This window comes from Phyllostomus discolor, chromosome 2 (assembly GCF_004126475.2).
Source record: "Phyllostomus discolor isolate MPI-MPIP mPhyDis1 chromosome 2, mPhyDis1.pri.v3, whole genome shotgun sequence".
Lineage (NCBI taxonomy): Eukaryota > Metazoa > Chordata > Mammalia > Chiroptera > Phyllostomidae > Phyllostomus > Phyllostomus discolor.
The window spans coordinates 8,514,349-8,531,977 of NC_040904.2; the positions used below are offsets into that span (position 1 = coordinate 8,514,349).

At 51.7% G+C, this 17,629-nt stretch overlaps 1 protein-coding gene across 5 annotated transcripts in view; it reads left to right on the forward strand.

Annotated features, from left to right (window-relative positions):
• Positions 1-17,629, forward strand: part of PKNOX1 (PBX/knotted 1 homeobox 1) — a 53,693-nt gene that overhangs the window by 25,722 nt on the left and 10,342 nt on the right. For 3 of the 5 annotated variants that reach the window (XM_036017474.1, XM_028505061.2, XM_036017477.1), the window contains 6 exons: positions 1,060-1,231; positions 2,905-3,075; positions 8,636-8,735; positions 9,910-10,007; positions 12,106-12,234; positions 15,327-15,403. In XM_036017474.1, the coding sequence (XP_035873367.1) occupies positions 1,060-1,231; positions 2,905-3,075; positions 8,636-8,735; positions 9,910-10,007; positions 12,106-12,234; positions 15,327-15,403 (747 nt within the window). The remainder of the gene's footprint in view (positions 1-1,059; positions 1,232-2,904; positions 3,076-8,635; positions 8,736-9,909; positions 10,008-12,105; positions 12,235-15,326; positions 15,404-17,629) is intronic. The other 2 variants (XM_036017476.1, XM_036017478.1) reach the window with 1 other exon arrangement.

The following is a 17,629-nucleotide window of genomic DNA, read 5'->3' on the forward strand; positions in this document are numbered from 1 at the left end:
TACATTTACAAAGGCTCCAAAAAACGTTAGGTATGAATCTATGTGTATACAATGCTGATGCAGGCAATCAGAGACAACCTGATAAATGGCAGGACATACCGTGTCCGTGGATCGGAAGGCTCAACTTAATAAAGATGTCAGTTTTCCTAAAATCAATCTATAGACTTAATGCAATTCCAATTAAGTTTTAGCAGGATATTTTTGTATAGACAAGTTCATTCTAAATTTTATATGGAAGTCAAAAGAACTAGATCAACTGAAACAATTGTGAAAAAGAATAAAGGAGGAGTCAGTCTATTTGATCATAAGATTTACTATCACTTTATAGTCATTAAGATATTGTGACATTTGTGAGGGAATAGACACATAGATTAATGCCACAGGTAGTCTAGAAATAAATCTACACAAATATGATTCAGCGGATCTTTAGCAAAGGTATAAAAACAATTCAGAAGGGAAAAGGCAGACTTTCCAGCAAATGGTATCAGAACAATTGGACATCTATATGCAGAAAAAAGATCCTTGACCTACTCTTACATCTTATAGAAAAATTTACTCAAAATGGACCATAGAACTAAATGTCAATTTTAAAACTGTAAAATTGGTGCACCCATTACGATGGAATATTATGTGGCCATAAAAAGGAACGAGGCACTGATAACCTGTCACAGCATCAGTGAACCTCGAAAATGTTGCGCTAAGTGAAAGACGCCAGACACAAAAGATCCTGTGTTATACGAAACATCTAGAATTGGCAAATCTCTCAAGACCAAAAGCAGATTGTGGTGGCCTGTGGCTGGGGCTTGTGGGTAAAATGGAGAGTGGCTACTGGTGGCTACAGGGTTTCTTTTGGGGACCACGAGAATGTTCTGCATTGAGTGGTGCTGGTTGCACAACTCTGTGAGCGTACTAAAAATGATCAGATCGTACACTTGGGGTGGATGAATGGCATGCTCTGTGAGTTTCATCTCCGTGAAGCCGACAGGTGCGGCAGTGCCTCCACACGCACACACCGAAACGTGCAGACGTGCAGCATCCACGTTCTCCCTCTCCCCCCAGGCACCCACTGTTTCCGCTGCTGGCCTTGCTGTTTGAAAAGTGTGAGCAGTCCACGCAGGGCTCGGAAGGCACGACCTCTGCCAGTTTCGACGTGGACATTGAAAACTTTGTAAGGAAGCAAGAGAAGGAAGGAAAACCCTTCTTTTGCGAAGACCCGGAAACTGACAATTTAGTGAGTAAAATAAGTACTTTATTTCTTCCAAATTTAAAATCTGGTCAATAAATTTTAAACTTTGAGTTAGAACTTGAGACCATTTGTAGTTCTGCTAAAGGGGAGCGTACTGCACTTCATGCGATAACGTGTGTGTGTGTGTGTGTGTGTGTGTGTGGCTTGACTGTCTCCAGCCTTCTCCAGCCGCCCTTTCCCCTGGTGGCTAAGCTGGTTTCGGCCTGCATCCCAGATGGCCCAGAGGACCCAGCTCTCTCCTGAGCACTTGGGCACTTGGGCAGGTTCACTGGGGTTGGTGTGCTCACCTGCCTCACTTCTCCGGCCGTGTGTCCGTGCCCCACATCAGCCCTTGGCTTTCCCTTGATTGTGGACATGTGACTTCACTCTATAAGAAAGCTCTGTCTTAAGGCTCACACTGGTTTGTGGTGGGTGACAAAATTCACGAAGAACTGGGGAGGCCCGCCAGCACAGAGCAGGGAGAGGCTTATCGAGGGTCCCCGAGGCCCCTCGCCGCCTCCCGTGGCCTGTCTGTCGGAGCTGGACTGTCTCACATCCGGGCCCCTCCCAGGCCCCGTGCTCTGAAACGCGGGGCTCTCTGCTTTCCAAAGGAAGACAGTTTCTTGGAGGTAACGTCACTGCTGCATCCGTGGGGAGCAGTGCCAGTCAGTACTGGGGGGCGCTGTCAGCGTGTCCGGGGCCCTCACTGGACTGACTCCTGTTAAAGCCTGCCAGCTTCCAGACCACAGCCTGCGTCAGGTCCTGGCCAGCAGAAAGGGGCCTTTGGAAATCTTTTTCCTGAATAAATTGTCCGGGTCTTAATTCTTGCTGCTGCTTTTTAAGTTTCTTGTTCCACATTTCACCCTTATAACCTAATAGATTTTATGGGTGAGTTGTTTGACTTCGAGTCTGTCTCCTCATGTTGGAAATGGGGCTGACAGTGCCTGCCCTTTTGGGCTTAGGGCCGGCAGCTCTCTCTCTGCCCCTGGATCTCCGCCACACAGCCAGCCATCGCCGAGGGGGGGGCAGCAGTGGCCCCAGTGGTCCCGGGCTGGCAGGGACCAAGGGCCTCCTGGCTGGTGTGAGAGCACAGGGCCTGGAGGGCTTGACACTTGGTATCCTCATTACCAACGGACCGACTGGTGCATTCCACAAGTACTGGACGTGACTATGCCAAGGTCACGGCCGAAGTAGCTGAGCTTTGGGGTGTGAATGCACAGGCAGGTGCTGCTCATGATAATGGTTTTATTATCAGTGTTATAATTATCTACTGCTGTGGGACACACTACCCTCAAAACTTAGTTAATTAGTATAAAATCATGAAACTTAGAAAAATCATAAGAGAACACTTTCAGGGTCTAGGGCTAGTCTAGGACTAGGCCACCAGCACTTAGACTTGACACCAAAAGCACGATCCAGAAATTTTATCAGAATGCAGAACCACCTACGAGGGCGTCTGGATCCCCCCGCATTCACAGATGGAGAAGCGGGAACAATGGACAGTTGGTAGTTTGCCCCAGGGGCTGGAGGCGGGGGTGAAGCTGGCTGCTGCCCGGCACGGCCTGCCGCTGTGCTCGCTGAGGTCCGCACCGGAGAGTAACGCGCTGTGTGGTGGTAATTATAACTTGACGTCATGCTGCCTTTTCTTGTCTGAAAGTCTCCATTTTCTCTGCTTCTAGATGGTAAAAGCAATCCAGGTTTTGCGTATTCACCTTCTTGAGCTGGAAAAGGTTAATGAACTCTGCAAAGATTTCTGCAGTCGATACATTGCTTGTCTAAAAACAAAAATGAACAGTGAAACGCTCCTGAGTGGGGAACCTGGAAGCCCGTACTCCCCTGTCCAGTCCCAGGTATTTACATCGGGTCCTGCCCTGCTTCCTGCTTGCCGTCACCCCGCACTCCCCTGTCCAACCCAGGTATTTACGTCGGGCCCTGCCCTGCTTCCTGCTTGCCGTCACCCCGCAAGGGTGGTCTGTGTGGGTCCGAGACCACCGGTCCTTTCAGCACTGTGAGGCTGTCGCAGCGGCTCTCCTGCTCCGGTCTCAGGCCTCCAGCTCCCAGCCGGAGCCTGGACTGAGCGCGAACCCCAGAGCCAGCCCCTCTGGCCTCGGGCAGTGCGTGCAGTGGGGCCCCGACCTGCGACCTGCGTGCGGGTCCCTGAGTCCCGTGGCTCTGGAGCTCCATCCGCTTCTTCTCCTCACAGGATGTTTTTAAAATTGTGGGAATGTACACATATCACAAAATTGACCCTCCTAACCATGTTTAAGTGTGCAGCGCAGTGGTCCTAAGCACGCACACATTGGTGTGCAGACATCTCCGCTGTCCACTTCCAGAACTTTCCGTCTTCCCAAACGGAAACTCCTCTGGGGACCTTCTGGAAGGGGAGTCATTTGTGCGTTCGTACTTGGAATGTGTCACCAGGGAGTGACCTCGGGGCCCCTGCACACGGGAGCCCTGCGGCGGGCTGCGGTGCGTGCGTGTGGGTGGAGCCTGCGGCTCCCTGCTGGTCCACGGTGGTGGCCGTCTCCCCGCGCGCCTACTTCCCATCCGCGTGTCCTCTGCGGCAGAAGGCCTTCTCGCATCTCTGGCCCAGCTTCTAACTGGGTTATTTTTAAACTGTTGACTTTTTAGGGAAGCCTAGGTACTGGTCCTTTACTGGGTATACAGTTTGCGAGTATTTTCTCCAAGTCTGTAGCTTATTTTTTCTATACTCTTAACAGGGCCTTTTACAGAGCAGGCATTTCCCCCGGTCTTTATTTTATTTTATTAATAATTTTTTTAAAAGATTTTATTTATTTTCAAAGACAGGAAAAGGGAGGGAGAGAGGGAGAGAAACATCAGTGTGCGGGAGAAACACCGATCGGCTGCCTCTCACGGGGAACCCGACTCACACCCAGGCGTGTGCCCTGACCGGGAGTCTAGTCTGACCGGCGCCCTTCACCTGGTGGGACGATGCCCAGCCCACTGAGCCGTGGCGCTCAGGGCTGTTCATTTATTTTTAAATTATTTTATTTTATTTTTTTTTTAAGATTTTATTTATTTATTTTTAGAGAGGGAAGGGAGGGACAGAGAGAGAAACATCAATGTGCGGTTGCTGGGAGTCATGGCCTGCAACCCAGGCATGTGCCCTCACTGGGAACCGAACCTGCGACACTTTGGTTCGCAGCCCGCGCTCAATCCACTGAGCTATGCCAGCCAGGGCTGTTCATTTATTTTTACTTTTCATTTCCCAGCCACCCACCCTCTCCCTTTTAGCAACCGTCAGCTTGTCCTCTATATCGGTGTGTCTGTTTCTGGTTTTGTTGTCGTTGTTGTTTATTCATTTGTCCTTTTAGGTTACTCGTGTGGTGCTTGTCATATGTTTACTCTCCATGGTACCCTCCAGGTCCATTCCTGTCTCCGATGGCAAGATTTCGTTATTTTGTTGCTGACTAATATTCTGTTGTATATGTACACCACACCTTTTTTTATCCATTCATCCGTTGACGGACGCTTTGGTCGCTCCCGTGTCTTGGCTGTTGTGAGTAATGCTGCAGCGAACACAGGGGTGACTGTCTCTTTTTGAGTCAGCGTTGTCTGTTCGTGGGCGAACTGCCCGGACGTGGAGTTGCTGAATCGTGTGGCAGTCCTGTTCCTGGCTTTCTGGTCTCCGAGGCGGCCGCTCCAGTCCACACTCCCGCCAGCAGTGCTCGGGGGCCCCTTTCTCCGCGTCCTCGCCAGCACTTGTTGCTCGTTGATTTGTTGGTGACAGCTGTCTGACAGGTGCGAGGCGATACCTCGCTGTGGTTTTAATATGCATTTCCCTGACGCTGAGTGATGTTGAGCGTCTTCCCACGTGTCAGTCATCCATCTGTATGTCCCCTTTAGAAAAATGTCTCCTCGCGTCCTCTGCCTGCATTTTCATCGGGTTGGGTTTTGTGTGTGTGAGCGCCTTATATATTTTGGATATTAACCCCTTATCGGATGTGGCATTTGTGAGTATCTTCTACTGTTTGGTAGGCTGTCTTTTTGTTTTGTTGAAGAAAACCACTAGGTTTTCTTCCTGTGCAAACCCATTTTAGTTGGATGCGGTCCTATTTGTGTATCTTCCCTTCCAGGAGGCACATCCACAAAGCGATCGCTAAGGTCAGTGTCCAGGAGCCCACTGCCTACGTTGTCTTCCAGGAGTTTTATGGTTTCACGTCTTACATCTAAATCTTCAATCCATCTTGAGATTGTTTTTGTAAAGGGTCTAAGTAAGCGGTCCAGTTGAAATTGTTTTGCATCTGTCTGTCCAGTTTTTCTAACACTTATTAGAGAGACTGCCTTTACCCTACTTTATATGCTTGCCTCCTTTGTCATAGACTTATTGACCGTATAAGCGAGGATTTATTTCTGGACTTACTACTATTCAATGTTTTTTAATATTGATAGTTCCTATTTATCATCTTTTTTTTTTTCAGTTGTGATTTTGGTGTCAAGTCTGGGAACTCTGTGCCTAGCCCTATGTCCCAGAGATTTTTCTCTTACTTTTTCCTAAAAGCTTTATATTATACATTTAAACCCACGATTGGTTTTGAGTTAACTTTTGTATGCAGTGTGAGGGTTTGTCCAGTGGCTCCAGTGCCGTCTGTTGAAAAGGCTCCTTCCCCCGTTGAACGGGATGTGCGCCTTGGTCGGAAGTCAGCTGGGCGTGTTTGTAGCGTTTTTGTGTTGCACTGGCCCGTGTGTCTGTGCCGTCCAGTCCTGACTACTGTGTGTTAGGGCTGAAAATTGGGTAGACTGAATCCTCTCACCTCATTCTTTTTCAAAATATCCTTTCTCAAAATATTTTAGCTATTTCTAGCTCCTTTGCAAAATATAAATTTTGGAATAATCTTGTCTATATCTACAAAAAATGTTACTGAGATCTTGATAGGAATTGCATTAAACGTGTCTGTCATTCTGGGGAGAACTGACGTGTTGGCTGCTGTGCTAACCCTTCCAGCCCGCACACGCTGTGCCTCCCCACTTGTTTATTCTCCGAGAGTCTCCTTCACTAGTGTTCTACAGTGTTCAGCATGTGTCCTGCACGTGCGTTTTTAGGATTACACCCAAGTATTTTATTTATTTTTTTTTAAGATTTTATTTTATTTTATTTTTTAGAGAGGGAAGGGAGGGAGAAAGAGAGAGAGAGAGAGAGAGAAACATCAATGTGCGGTTGCTGGGGGTCATGGCCTGCAACCCAGGCATGTGCCCTGACTGGGAATCGAACCTGCGACACTTTGATTCGCAGCCCGCGCTCAATCCACTGAGCTACGCCAGCCAGGACTGTATTTTATTTTTTTGAGCAATTATAAATGGTATATATTTTTAAACTTCATTGTCCATGATATTTTATAGAAATACAGTTGGTTTTTTAATATTTATCTTGTATCCTGTGGCCTTGCTGAGTTCACTTATTAGTTCTAGGAGGTCCTTTATGTAGATTCCTCAGGATTTCCTACCTGTTTAGTCACATCACCTACAAATAGGACAGTTCTCTTTCTTCCTTTGCGATCTGTGTACCTTTAATTTTCTTTTCTTGCCTTATTGGCTAGAACATCCAGTACTCTCTCGAATAGGACTGGTGAAAGCCGGCATCCTTTGCTTGTTCCCAGTCTTATGAGGAAATGTTCAGCCTTTCACTATTAATTTTAATTTTAATGGTAGTTTTTCCCCCTAGATGCTCTTTATCAAGTTGTGACAGTCCCCCTCTATTCCCATTTTCCTGAGTTTTTATTACATTGAATTTTGTCAGATGCACGGATTGATATAATTATGTGATTTTTTCTCTTTTGCCTGATAATATGGTATATTGCATTGAGGTTTTGAATACGGAACATGCCTTGGATTCCTGGAGTAAACTGTACTTGGTCATAGCAGGTAGTTCTTTTTAAGTGGATCCCTGAATTGGGTTCAGTAACATTTTGTTGGGCATCTTCGTGTCTGTAGCGAGGGACCCTGGTCTGCAGCTGTGTCTCCCGGCACGGCCCCAGTCTCGGTCTGGGGTCAGGAAGTGCAGGCTCCAGGAAGCAAGCTGGAGGGCACTCCCTCTCCTCTGACTTGGGGAGGGCCTAGAATGGTGCGCGTTGTTCTCTGAATGTCTGATGGGGTTCTCCAGTGACACCAGCTGGCCTGGAGGTTTCTTTCTTGGGGGGTTTTTAAACTATGAATGTAGTTTCCTTAATAGTTACAGGGCTATCCAAATTCCCTGCTTCAGCCGGATTCTGTCTGCGCTGTCAAATTTCCGTGCCCAGTTCGAGGTACTCCTCCTCCTCCTTCTCCTCTCGGCGTCGGCCAGGTCTGCCCTGACCCCCTGCTTCCGACATCGGTCACTCGTCTCTCCCTTGTCTTCTGTCAGTGTGGCCAGAGGTTTGTCCACGTGTCCATCTTATCAAAGAACTTGCTCTTTTCTCACTGTTCTTTTTCTGTTTCCCATTTCATTGTTGTCTGCTTCGATCTTTATTGCTTCTTACCTTTTGCTTGCTTTGATTTTATTTTGTTCCTCTTTTTTTTAGGTTTTCGATGTGTGAGCTTGGGTCATTGATTTGATGGCTTAGCTTTATTCTGACCACGTTAACGTAGCCTACTGTGCGTGTGCCTGCCAAAGCTTTTGGAGTGCCCGCCTCTGGGGGGTAGCCACTGTGCTGCTCGTCTGCTCACGTGTCCGGGTGCCTGCGTGTGCCGGACCCCGGGCTGGGTGCTGGGTGCGGGGATCCCTCCCCTCCCCAATCACCAAGCCAGCCGCCAGTCAGTGGGTAAATTCACCTGTTGGGCTCTAACATGAGATGAGTAGACTCTCCAGCGTGCTACCCACACATGTTCACGTGGACTGTGCTGCGGGCCAGGCTCAGGCCCAGTATTCCACACGCGTGCACACACAGAGAGGCGGGGTTTGGATGTGTGCATGCTAACATCAGCGGGGCACAGAGCTGTGCAAGCCCAGGGTGGCCCCCATCTGCACCCAGAACCCCCCAAACCCGTCGCGTACTCTTCTGGAAGTGCTCCTCTTGTCAGGGAGGCGCTGTTTGTCGGAAGATCCGGGGCCCGAGCCGACTCGAGTGGAGAAGGTGTGGGATGAGATAAGGCGATCTTGGTGTCCCTGGTCATGGCCCACAGGAGTGTAGGGTGTGGCTAGCCTGTGATGAGGCAGGTGGAAGGTGGTCTTTTGGAAGCCAGTCGAAACTAGCATCTTAGCGCTGACCCTCACCTCTGGTAGTCAGCCAGTCTCGTCGTCTCCCCTGGTGTCCAGGTGCCTGCAGCCTGCCTCCGAGGAAGCTTGCCAGCTGACTGTGCTCTTTGCCTCAAGGGTCTCCTTTGGCAATGACGTCATTATGCCACTTGTTTGGAACTTTTCAGCCTGGGTGTTCTGTTTCCTAATAGCCCTCCCCATGTGTTTCTGACTTACAGCAGATTCAAAGCGCCATCACAGGCACTCTCAGCCCCCAAGGAATCGTGGTGCCTGCATCTGCGCTGCAGCAGGGGAACGTAACCATGGCAACGGTGGCAGGTATGGCGATGGATGGAGGGACACCTTTCTCTGAGCTGTGCAGAAAAACTCCTCCAGAGTAGCATGGTGATATATATATATATAACTATAACTTTTAATTCATGCCAGTTCCCTAATAGGAGTCCCCAAATCTAGACCTCTTTGAACGTTTGTTTCTTGTTAATTCTCAGTGACAATTACTCTATACATACTGTCTTTTCCTACCGAAAAATGTTAGGAAGAAAGGTTTTATATAGGAGTTGAAACTTTATAGCAGAAACTAATTGTAATTTTCCTATGACGGTTTTTAATTGTTGTCTTAGCAGCACCTGGGAGATAGTAAATCGTGTCATTAACTGATGACAAGCAAGTACAGATGCATCTTAGTTTTGGTTTAACTTGTGTAATAAAAACCGTCTCAGGAGGGGACAAATTCTTGAGTTCTCTGGTGCACGTAGAACGTTGCACACACAAGACCATCATGAAAATATAAGGAGGGGGAGAAATTTGCACTAAAAAAATCCATGTCATAGCACAGAGGGAAGCTTCCACAGGAAAATAAAGCACACTTGATCAGAAAGAGAACTACAGTAAAAATATTTGTCATCTGACACCTTTGGCCAAGTCCGTAGATGTGTGCTAATTGTGGGGACGTATTGAGAAAACGTAGGTGAGCACAGGGCGTGGAGGCGCAGGCCCCTGAGCTGGCCGTGCCCTGGGCGCCGTCCATGAGGACCACCGGGGTGTCCGCCACGTGGCGCCGCCTGGGCGCTGCTTGTGCTGTGAGTTCGTTTTGGTAATTTACAGTGACAGGTTGGCTAGCAAACTGTGGGTCATTTGAAATGATGTGAAAAGCCCATCAGCCCTGGCCAGTGTGGCTCAGCTGGTTGGAGCATCATTGTGTAACCGAAACGCTGCAGGTTTGATTCCCAGTCAGGACACGTAATGAGGTTTCAGGTTCCATCCCCAGTCCAGGTGCGTACGGGAGGCAATCTGTCGATGCCTCTCTCTCACATCGATGTTTCTGTCTCTCTCTCTCTGCCCCTTCCTCTCTCTAAAAACAGTGGAGAAAAGATGGATGAGGATAAAAAAAAGTTCATCAAACTGGCGACTTCATTCATTTCATAGTGTAGTGAGAAGATTGGATTTAAATCATTGAGGCTTAAATGTACTTTTCTTCTTCTTCCTTTTTGAGGTGGCACAGTTTATCAGCCTGTTACAGTTGTCACTCCACAAGGCCAAGTGGTGACACAGGCATTGTCACCGGGAACGATCAGGATCCAGAACTCCCAGGTGCGTGTGCCTTCCCTCCGGCAGGATGGGCAGGGCGGGGCGGGGCGTGTGGTTGCACACATACAGGCAGGCTGGGGCCGTTCCCTCAGACTCGCTGTCGTGCAGCAGCCGCCAGTCAACCTGAACGTACTGTTTTGTTTTTCACTCTTCATCCCGCTAACTGTAAAAAAGTCACCAAGTTCAGAAAAGTCTAAGGAGGCAGGAAAAAAGTCTCCCATTACCTTCCCCTCGAGCGACCCCTCTTGTCCAGTCGTGCACTTGACTCTGAGCCAGGAGACCTGAGGCCATGGAGCTGCACTGCCCTCCACCCCCAGGTCACAGCAGATCCTCAGGCAGATTTTCGTACTGCGACCGGCTGGCTGGCACCCCCAGCGTGAGAGTGTTGGCCAGGCCGTGGCCTGTGCACTCTGCAAAGCTCTCCCCAGCCTCCCTGGTGAGGCCCTGCTGAGGCGGCGCAGGGTTTGGGGTGCCCAGGCCACTTGCTCAATGCCTCGCCCCACACCCTGGGGAGACACCTGAGAGAGGGCTCCCCCTTGCCCTCTCCCCGCTGCCCCCTGGGGTCCCTGCTTCCAGAAGGCTGGTCCGCTGCTACCCACTCCCCCTCACCCCACGGCCCACCAGCTCCCAGAGCACGGGGCAGCTCCGAGGGCAGCAGCGACAGAGCTGAAAGGGTAATAACATGCCATGACCTTAGGATGGCCCTGTCCTCTCTGTGCCTTTGGTAGAATGTGGTTGGACTTGGTGGTCCCCCAGACCCCTCTGAGTTTTGGACTTGCACACACACACTTTGGCACTTAGCTGGGTTTAAATCAGAAGGACAGTGTCTCTGTCCCCCGTTCTCATCCAAGAGCATTGATTCCTCCTGCGTGTCGTCACCTGGCCTTTCACCTGCCCAGCTGTTTTCTGCATCTCCGAGGCCCCCCTCGAGGGTGTGGGGGGGTGCTTCTCCCGGAGCTGGTCACTGTTTGATTTTCCCCTTCGCTCCGTGTCCCTCGTGCCGATGGCCAAACCCTCAGTATTCTCAGTGGTGCCCATGCACCAGCCTGCGTCCCACGTCAGGGCCAGTCTTGTCCCAGAGCTCTCGGCCCTCTGGGCTTCCGTGCGCAGGCTGCTCTCTGCCCAGGCCCCACGTGGGGGTGTCCTCGGACTTCCCTGTGACACCCCCCTGAGGACGGCCGTCTGTGGAAGCCCCCACTCGCTGTTTTCTGGGCCTGGGAAGTACAGTGTCGAGAATTGGTTTTGGTCCCGTACTTGGTAGGCCACCTGTGTCAGCCACCTACCACTTGGTAGGCCACCTACCACTTGGTAGGCTGCACGTGCAGCTCCAGGCGGGGCACACTCCCGCCCCCGCGGGGCAGCATCCGTCCATGATGACCGCTGCAACACCACCTGTAGGCACACCGGGAGGGAGAGGCTGCGCCTGGGCAGTGTGCCGGGGCCCAGTAGGGCCTGTACCTCCATCTTTTCTAGGTGTGCGTGAGACGCCTACCTAGGGGGTGTTGTGCACGTCCCCTCCTGTCGACATGGGGCTACGGAGAGCGTTCCCTGCTTCTCCTGGGTGAGGGAGGCGCGGCTCCCAGTGGCTGCTGAGGCCCCCGCAGAGGCCAGCTCCTCAGCCTTCGCCTTGGGAGCCCTTGGTCTGCAGGGCGCGTGCTGCTGTTCCGTCCCTGCTGTCCCTTCCCTGCTGTCCCGCTGGCATGGCCTCCTCTAGCCAGGGGTCCTTTCAGCTCCCTGTCCATCCTCGGTGGTTGCTTGAAATCTCTTGGAGGCCAGGAACTCGGGTGTTATCGGGTCCGTTCCTAGAGGAAGTGAGACGGTGAACAAGACATGGGACTCACCTGTCTGCAGGTGACGACTCAGGGGCCTGCTCAGCATCCGTCCCACCCGCCTCGCCCGACGGGGGCCTCGGCCCGGCCAGGACACTGCAGGGAGGGTGATTACGAGGCAGAGGGAGCCAGAGCCCGGGGTCGGTGGGTGTGCCTCTGCTGTCAACAGGCCGCCCAGACCCGTGGTGGTTTCCCCCACCGGGAGTCGTGAGCCTCTTGGACATGTTGTAATCGTCTGTGCTTTCTAACACCAGCTTTCCATTGTTTAAAAGCTTCAGCTGCAGTTAAACCAAGACATGAGCATCCTGCATCAAGACGACGGCTCCTCCAAGAACAAGAGGGGGGTCCTGCCGAAGCACGCCACCAGCGTGATGCGGTCCTGGCTCTTCCAGCACATAGGGGTAAGTGCGCGGCGACCTCCGCCGGGCTTGCTTTCTGGCTTTTCCAGGAAAAAGCGGCTAATGTACGCTAGTAGGTCTGGCTTGCACCGCCTGTATTTTGCTAACTGTCCATGGGGGTTGAGTGTGGGACGGAGGGGAGGGGTACCAAAAAGTGGAGACATCACTTCAAGGAACTTAGGTGGAACGAGGGGACCCCTGGGGAAGAGGGAGTCGGTCCAGCTCATCTCAGTCTCACGTGCGCGTGTGGGAGAAGCTGCTCATGAGGAGCAGGCAGGGTGGGGCGGGGCCAGCCGGAGCCGTGGGCAGAGAGAAGAGGCGTGTGGACAGAACCTCGATGTAGCGATGGCGTCTGTGTCGGGTTTTTGAGGCAGATGTGCGTAAAGGCCCCAAAATAGGGCTGGAGAGAGTGGGCGTGTGGACAGAGGGCCCGGCAGAGGCCCGTGGAACCTGGGAGGCGGCTGGGCCAGGAGGGAGCCCCACTCACACCCCACAGCTGTCTGAGCCCCCAGTTTCCTCCCGGGGCTGTGGCCGCGTCTTCTCTGCGAGGTTGTCTTGTCTCGGGAAGCACACCCTTGTCCGTGATGTAACAGGACGCTCGCTCTTTACCAGGCTGAGCCCCTCGGTCCTCGCACCCCTGACCTCGGGCAGGCCTGCGACCCAGAGTAGCTGTCAGGGGCGACTCCCAGGGTGGCGGCCAGGGTCAGGACCAGCCGGACGGCCGTCAGGGGAGTGGAGGGGAGTGGGTGGGAGCAGAGGCGGGAAGGTGGGTGCTCCCCGCTGAGCTGCAGCCATGCTTGAGCAGGGCAGCGCCCGTGGGGGTGCAGGAGGGGCTCGGGAAAGGAGGTCTGATGGGAGGCAGCCTGCAGCCTTGTGAACCAGCTCACGGCCAGGCACTTCCACCCGTGGTCACTGTCGCCGAGTGCAGTGGCCTCCTGCTCCTTCAGCAGCGCCGGCCCCCGGGCTGTGCCTGAGAGCTGGGCTGGCACCAGACCTGGCGCTTCACTTGGCGGCTGCCGTAGCCCCCTGGTGTCTCCAGCGCTGGCCGCTTCCTCACCCCCATCTCCTCTGCCTCCGTCCTGGCGCCGTTGGCGTCATCAGGCCCATGTGCCCCCGTGCCCGTCCTCTGCCCTCACCCTGCCACGGAGGCGCCTCTTTCTACTGGGTGGGGCCCTGACTGTGAGCCCCGAGACCAGCACCCGGTCTCAGTCGTCTCCTCTCCCTCTGGGTTTGTCCCTTGTCCCTGTCTCACGCCCCACTGTCCTCCAGCTGGCATCGGGCTCCTTCCCTGCGGGGCAGGGGCCTGCTGGCTGTGCTGTCACCAAGCAGTCCTGGCTGTGATGCCACCGAGCAGTCCTGGGAGGAGGGGGGACCCTCCCTTCCTGAGGCCCCGAGCTCCCCTCCCCCGGCGCTGGGCCCTGGCTGCTCTCCTCTCTGGTGTCTGTTCTCTGTCGGGCCAGTCCCACCAGCAGGACGTGGCAGCGGTGTCAGGAGAAGGGACAGTGTGACCCTGTCTAGGAATTTGTCCTACAAAGACTCACAAGAAAATGAAAGATTTTATGGATAAAGTGGTGCAATGATGTTCACTATCCTAATGGGACACAAGTTAGTACGTGAATTAGAGCTCATCAACTCGATAGAATATTATACAGCTAGTTAGTGTGGTAAGCAGGCACTAGGAGGCTTCAGGTAGGTGGTGGTAAGTGAAAAAGAATATGTTTTTAAGCATATTATGAGTCTGAAACCAGTAAATATAGTGGTGGTGCAGTGTTAGAATGTACACGAGTAAGTGGTGGGATTGCTTTTCCTGCTTAGTTTCCTTTAATGTTTTAATAACTTCTAAAACAATAACCCCACTCATCGGTAATAATTTCTAAAACAATAACCCCGCTCATCAGTTCAATTAAAATGCCACTTTTTTCTCCTAAGAAGCCATACGCTCGCCCCTAGAATCTAATTGAGTCACCACCAGTCAGGCTGAGGGGACAGAGAGACTGCTGCCGGGTCCTTCGGATGCTGTCCGTTGTCCCCCTCAGGCACAGTGGCTTCAGCATCCTGGCTGCCCACCGGAAGTAAGAACTGGCACCCTTCCCGTTCCAGGGGTGCCGCTCACGCTCGGGGGCCCTGCTGGTGTGAAACGGGCTTCCGTGCCCTCGGGTGTCAGGGCACATGTCTCGCTGGCTCCTGCACGGGACAGTGCTCAGCCCTGGAGAGGCTGTCCATTGCCGTAAATGGACATTATTTCCCTTTGTGGCTTCTGTGAATTTTGAGAGTTACTTCTGTTTTAATTCTCTCTTTTTTAAGTGAAATGTTTTAATAATACATAAAAGAAGGGAATCTGACAGATGCCCCCACCCCGTTTGGGTTCTTTGTCGACAGCACATGTGAACCTAGCCGAGATTGTTCCAGAAAAGCCTTAGAGCACGTAAGCGCATCCCATGGCGGTCTCTCCTCGAGGCCCCCATGCAGAGACCTGTCACCCGAAGTGACGGCATGGAGCAGCCCGCCTAGCCCCTCCCGCTGCCTCGTGGAGCCCCCTGGGGTGTGGGGGGAGTTCGTACACTGTCCACACCTCGGCTTCCTCCTCTGTGAAGTCGGGGCTGCCTGGCTCAGGGGCGGCGGTGAGGAGCCAGTGAACTGCTGCTGCAGGGCGTGCAGAGGTGACAGGGGTGTCCTGTGCCTGCTGTGCCCCCAGTTTCACGAGGCCGAACCCCACCTTCACCCACTTCAAATGGGTGCTGTTTATGGTTCATAAATTATTCCTCGGTCAAGCTAATGCAAAAGCAGTGGACGTATCAGGGGCTTAGGACAGCACCTGGGGTGACAGCAGGACTCGGCGGTGTCAGCGCAGCCATCTCGGAGCCCCGGGCGGTAAGCAGCCGCTGCCAGGGTGCTCCTGGGAGGCCGGGGAAACACCCCGTTCTGTTTGGATGCTCCCAAAAACTGTGAGACGGGAGTCGGGTTTTCGCTGAGAGCAGTATGGACTGATACTCGTCGGTTATTTACAAGTGGTGGTTTGCATGCCGCTGCTTTACCTGAAAATCCCGAGTCCCCCTTTAACAACCGAAGTTCACGGTAACCCCTCTTTGCTTCAGCATCCCTACCCGACGGAAGACGAGAAAAAGCAGATCGCCGCCCAGACAAACCTGACGCTGCTCCAAGTCAACAACTGGTAAGACCCGCCGCCCCGAGCTGCGCCCGTTGGCCCGTGGGGCACTTGGGAACGCTGGCGCTCCTGACCAGCAGTGTTTGTCGGCAAGCTGAGCTCTTTTCACGAGCAGTACTCGGGCATCTGAGTGCCGGCACTGCTGGCAGACACTTAAGAGTGAGGCAGCACACACCTTCACTTACATTTTTCATGATCAACGCCTCACTGTGAGCTTTTGCTTACATCCTCCTTACCCGACTAGAAGTGTGTTTCTCTGTTGTGTTACTGTCAACAAGTCCCCCCATTCATTCAGAGATGTGGTGTCTCCATGGCCGGGCTCCCGGGCAGCGGACAGCCAGGACGAGGCGTCCTGACCTCTGGTGGCCCCTCTGCAGCTCTTCCGCCGTTCCACACCTGTGTCCCTTTGTCAGCCATGGCTGGGGGAGGCAGCTTCTCCACCGTCCGCGAGGCGGTCCTGCCCCACGGCGGGACCTGGGGGTCCTAAGTGGGAGATGCCCAGGATGACAATTACTTCGTGAATGAGCCATCCTGCTCTGGTCCTGGGTCACGTGTGGCTGGGACACCCGCACCCTGACCACGTGTTCTCCCTGCAGGGAGAGCTGTCCACGGTACTAGGTGGTGCCAAGGTCAAGGGTGCCCTCAGACTTTGTCGGCCCTTCGTCTCAGGTGTATTTACTTCTTATTCAGACATAGGAAGTGATTTCAGCTTATGAAGTTTCCATGCAGAAAAGAAAAGAAAGCACAAATTCTAGCACTTGTACACATGGGTATATTCTTATTTTAACTGTAAAAACTTAAACCTGAAGGTCAGTTAAGTTCCACTATAATGATAAAATCTTCAAGTTTTTGCAGTTAAACATGCAGGAGGTATGCTTTTGCATTGCATTAAATATGTCTGTTATCCCGCATTTGAGCCATTATTTTTGGAGGGGAGTAGCATAAATCACTTTACTATATGGATTATTCTTCATTAAATATTTTTAGAGTACTAACAGAAATCTAAAGGTTTTAAGCTTTGATGTTTGAGATATTGTTGCTTTGATGTTTGTAATGTCTTGCATGCACTTGGTGGTTCTCACACAGTCTTGTGTTAAAACTTCCTGTTTTGATTTAGTCATGATAGTGAGTGGTTGACTCAGATGAATGGCAGACACAGAATGCCTTCTTCGAGTGTCCTGATGCCTGGTCCCTGTGCAGTCCTCTCCCTACTTTCCCTTGTTGATGGACTTCCTCGCATCCCCAGCTGGCTGCTCTGTGGTGTTCAGAGCATGGTCTTATTTAGGAGGTTTAATGCCAACTTTTAATTTTTAAGAATACATACAGTGTAAATGACATGACTTTTGTAAGTTTGAAAAATTTTTAAGTCTTTTAATAGATATAGCTACTTTTACTCTTTGTGACTTTTTCTTCGCTTCTTTTATATTCACAAAAATTGCATCATGGACTGAGATTAAACATACCCACGATTAGCCAAAGCAGCGGGTCCTGGGAAGGAGCAGCGGACTTCCCTCCAAGGCGCCGCTGGCGTCGGGGACGGCAGGGCAGCCGGGAGGGTGTCTCTTCCGGGCCACACTGGTGCTGCGGGGGCTGAAGATGGGCGCCGAGCGAGCTCCGTGGCGTCGGTCTGTCATGTACATTATTAGATGTGTCCAAATGCAGTCTGACATGTTCCTGAAGCTTAGGGTTTATTTATTTTATTTTTTTTAATCTTCACCCCAGGACATGCTCATTGGTCTTAGAGAGAGAAACATTGATGTAAGAGAGAAACATCAATCAGTTGCCTTCCATACATGCCCCGAATAAGGGTCGAACCTACAACCTACTTATGTGCTCTGACTGGGAAACAAACCCACAGCCTTTCAGTTTATGGGTTGACACTCCAACCAACTGAGCCACCTGGCCAGAGCAAATTTCAGGGTTTCAAAATTAGCCCTGGCTCTTCATCATCACCAAGCCCTTATTTTATGAAATATTAAAGGGGCTTATCTAAGAAAAGAAGATAAAGAAAAACATGTATAGTAAAAGGATAGCAAACTCACAATTATTAACAACCACACCTAAAGCAAAACCAAAAGAAACTAAGCAAACAACTAGAACAGGAACAGAACCACAGAAATGGAGATCACATGGAGGGTTAGCAACAGGGGAGTGGGAGGGGGAAAGAGGGGGAAAAGGTACAGAGAATAAGTAGCATAGATGGTAGGTTGAAAATAGAAAGGGGGAGGGTAA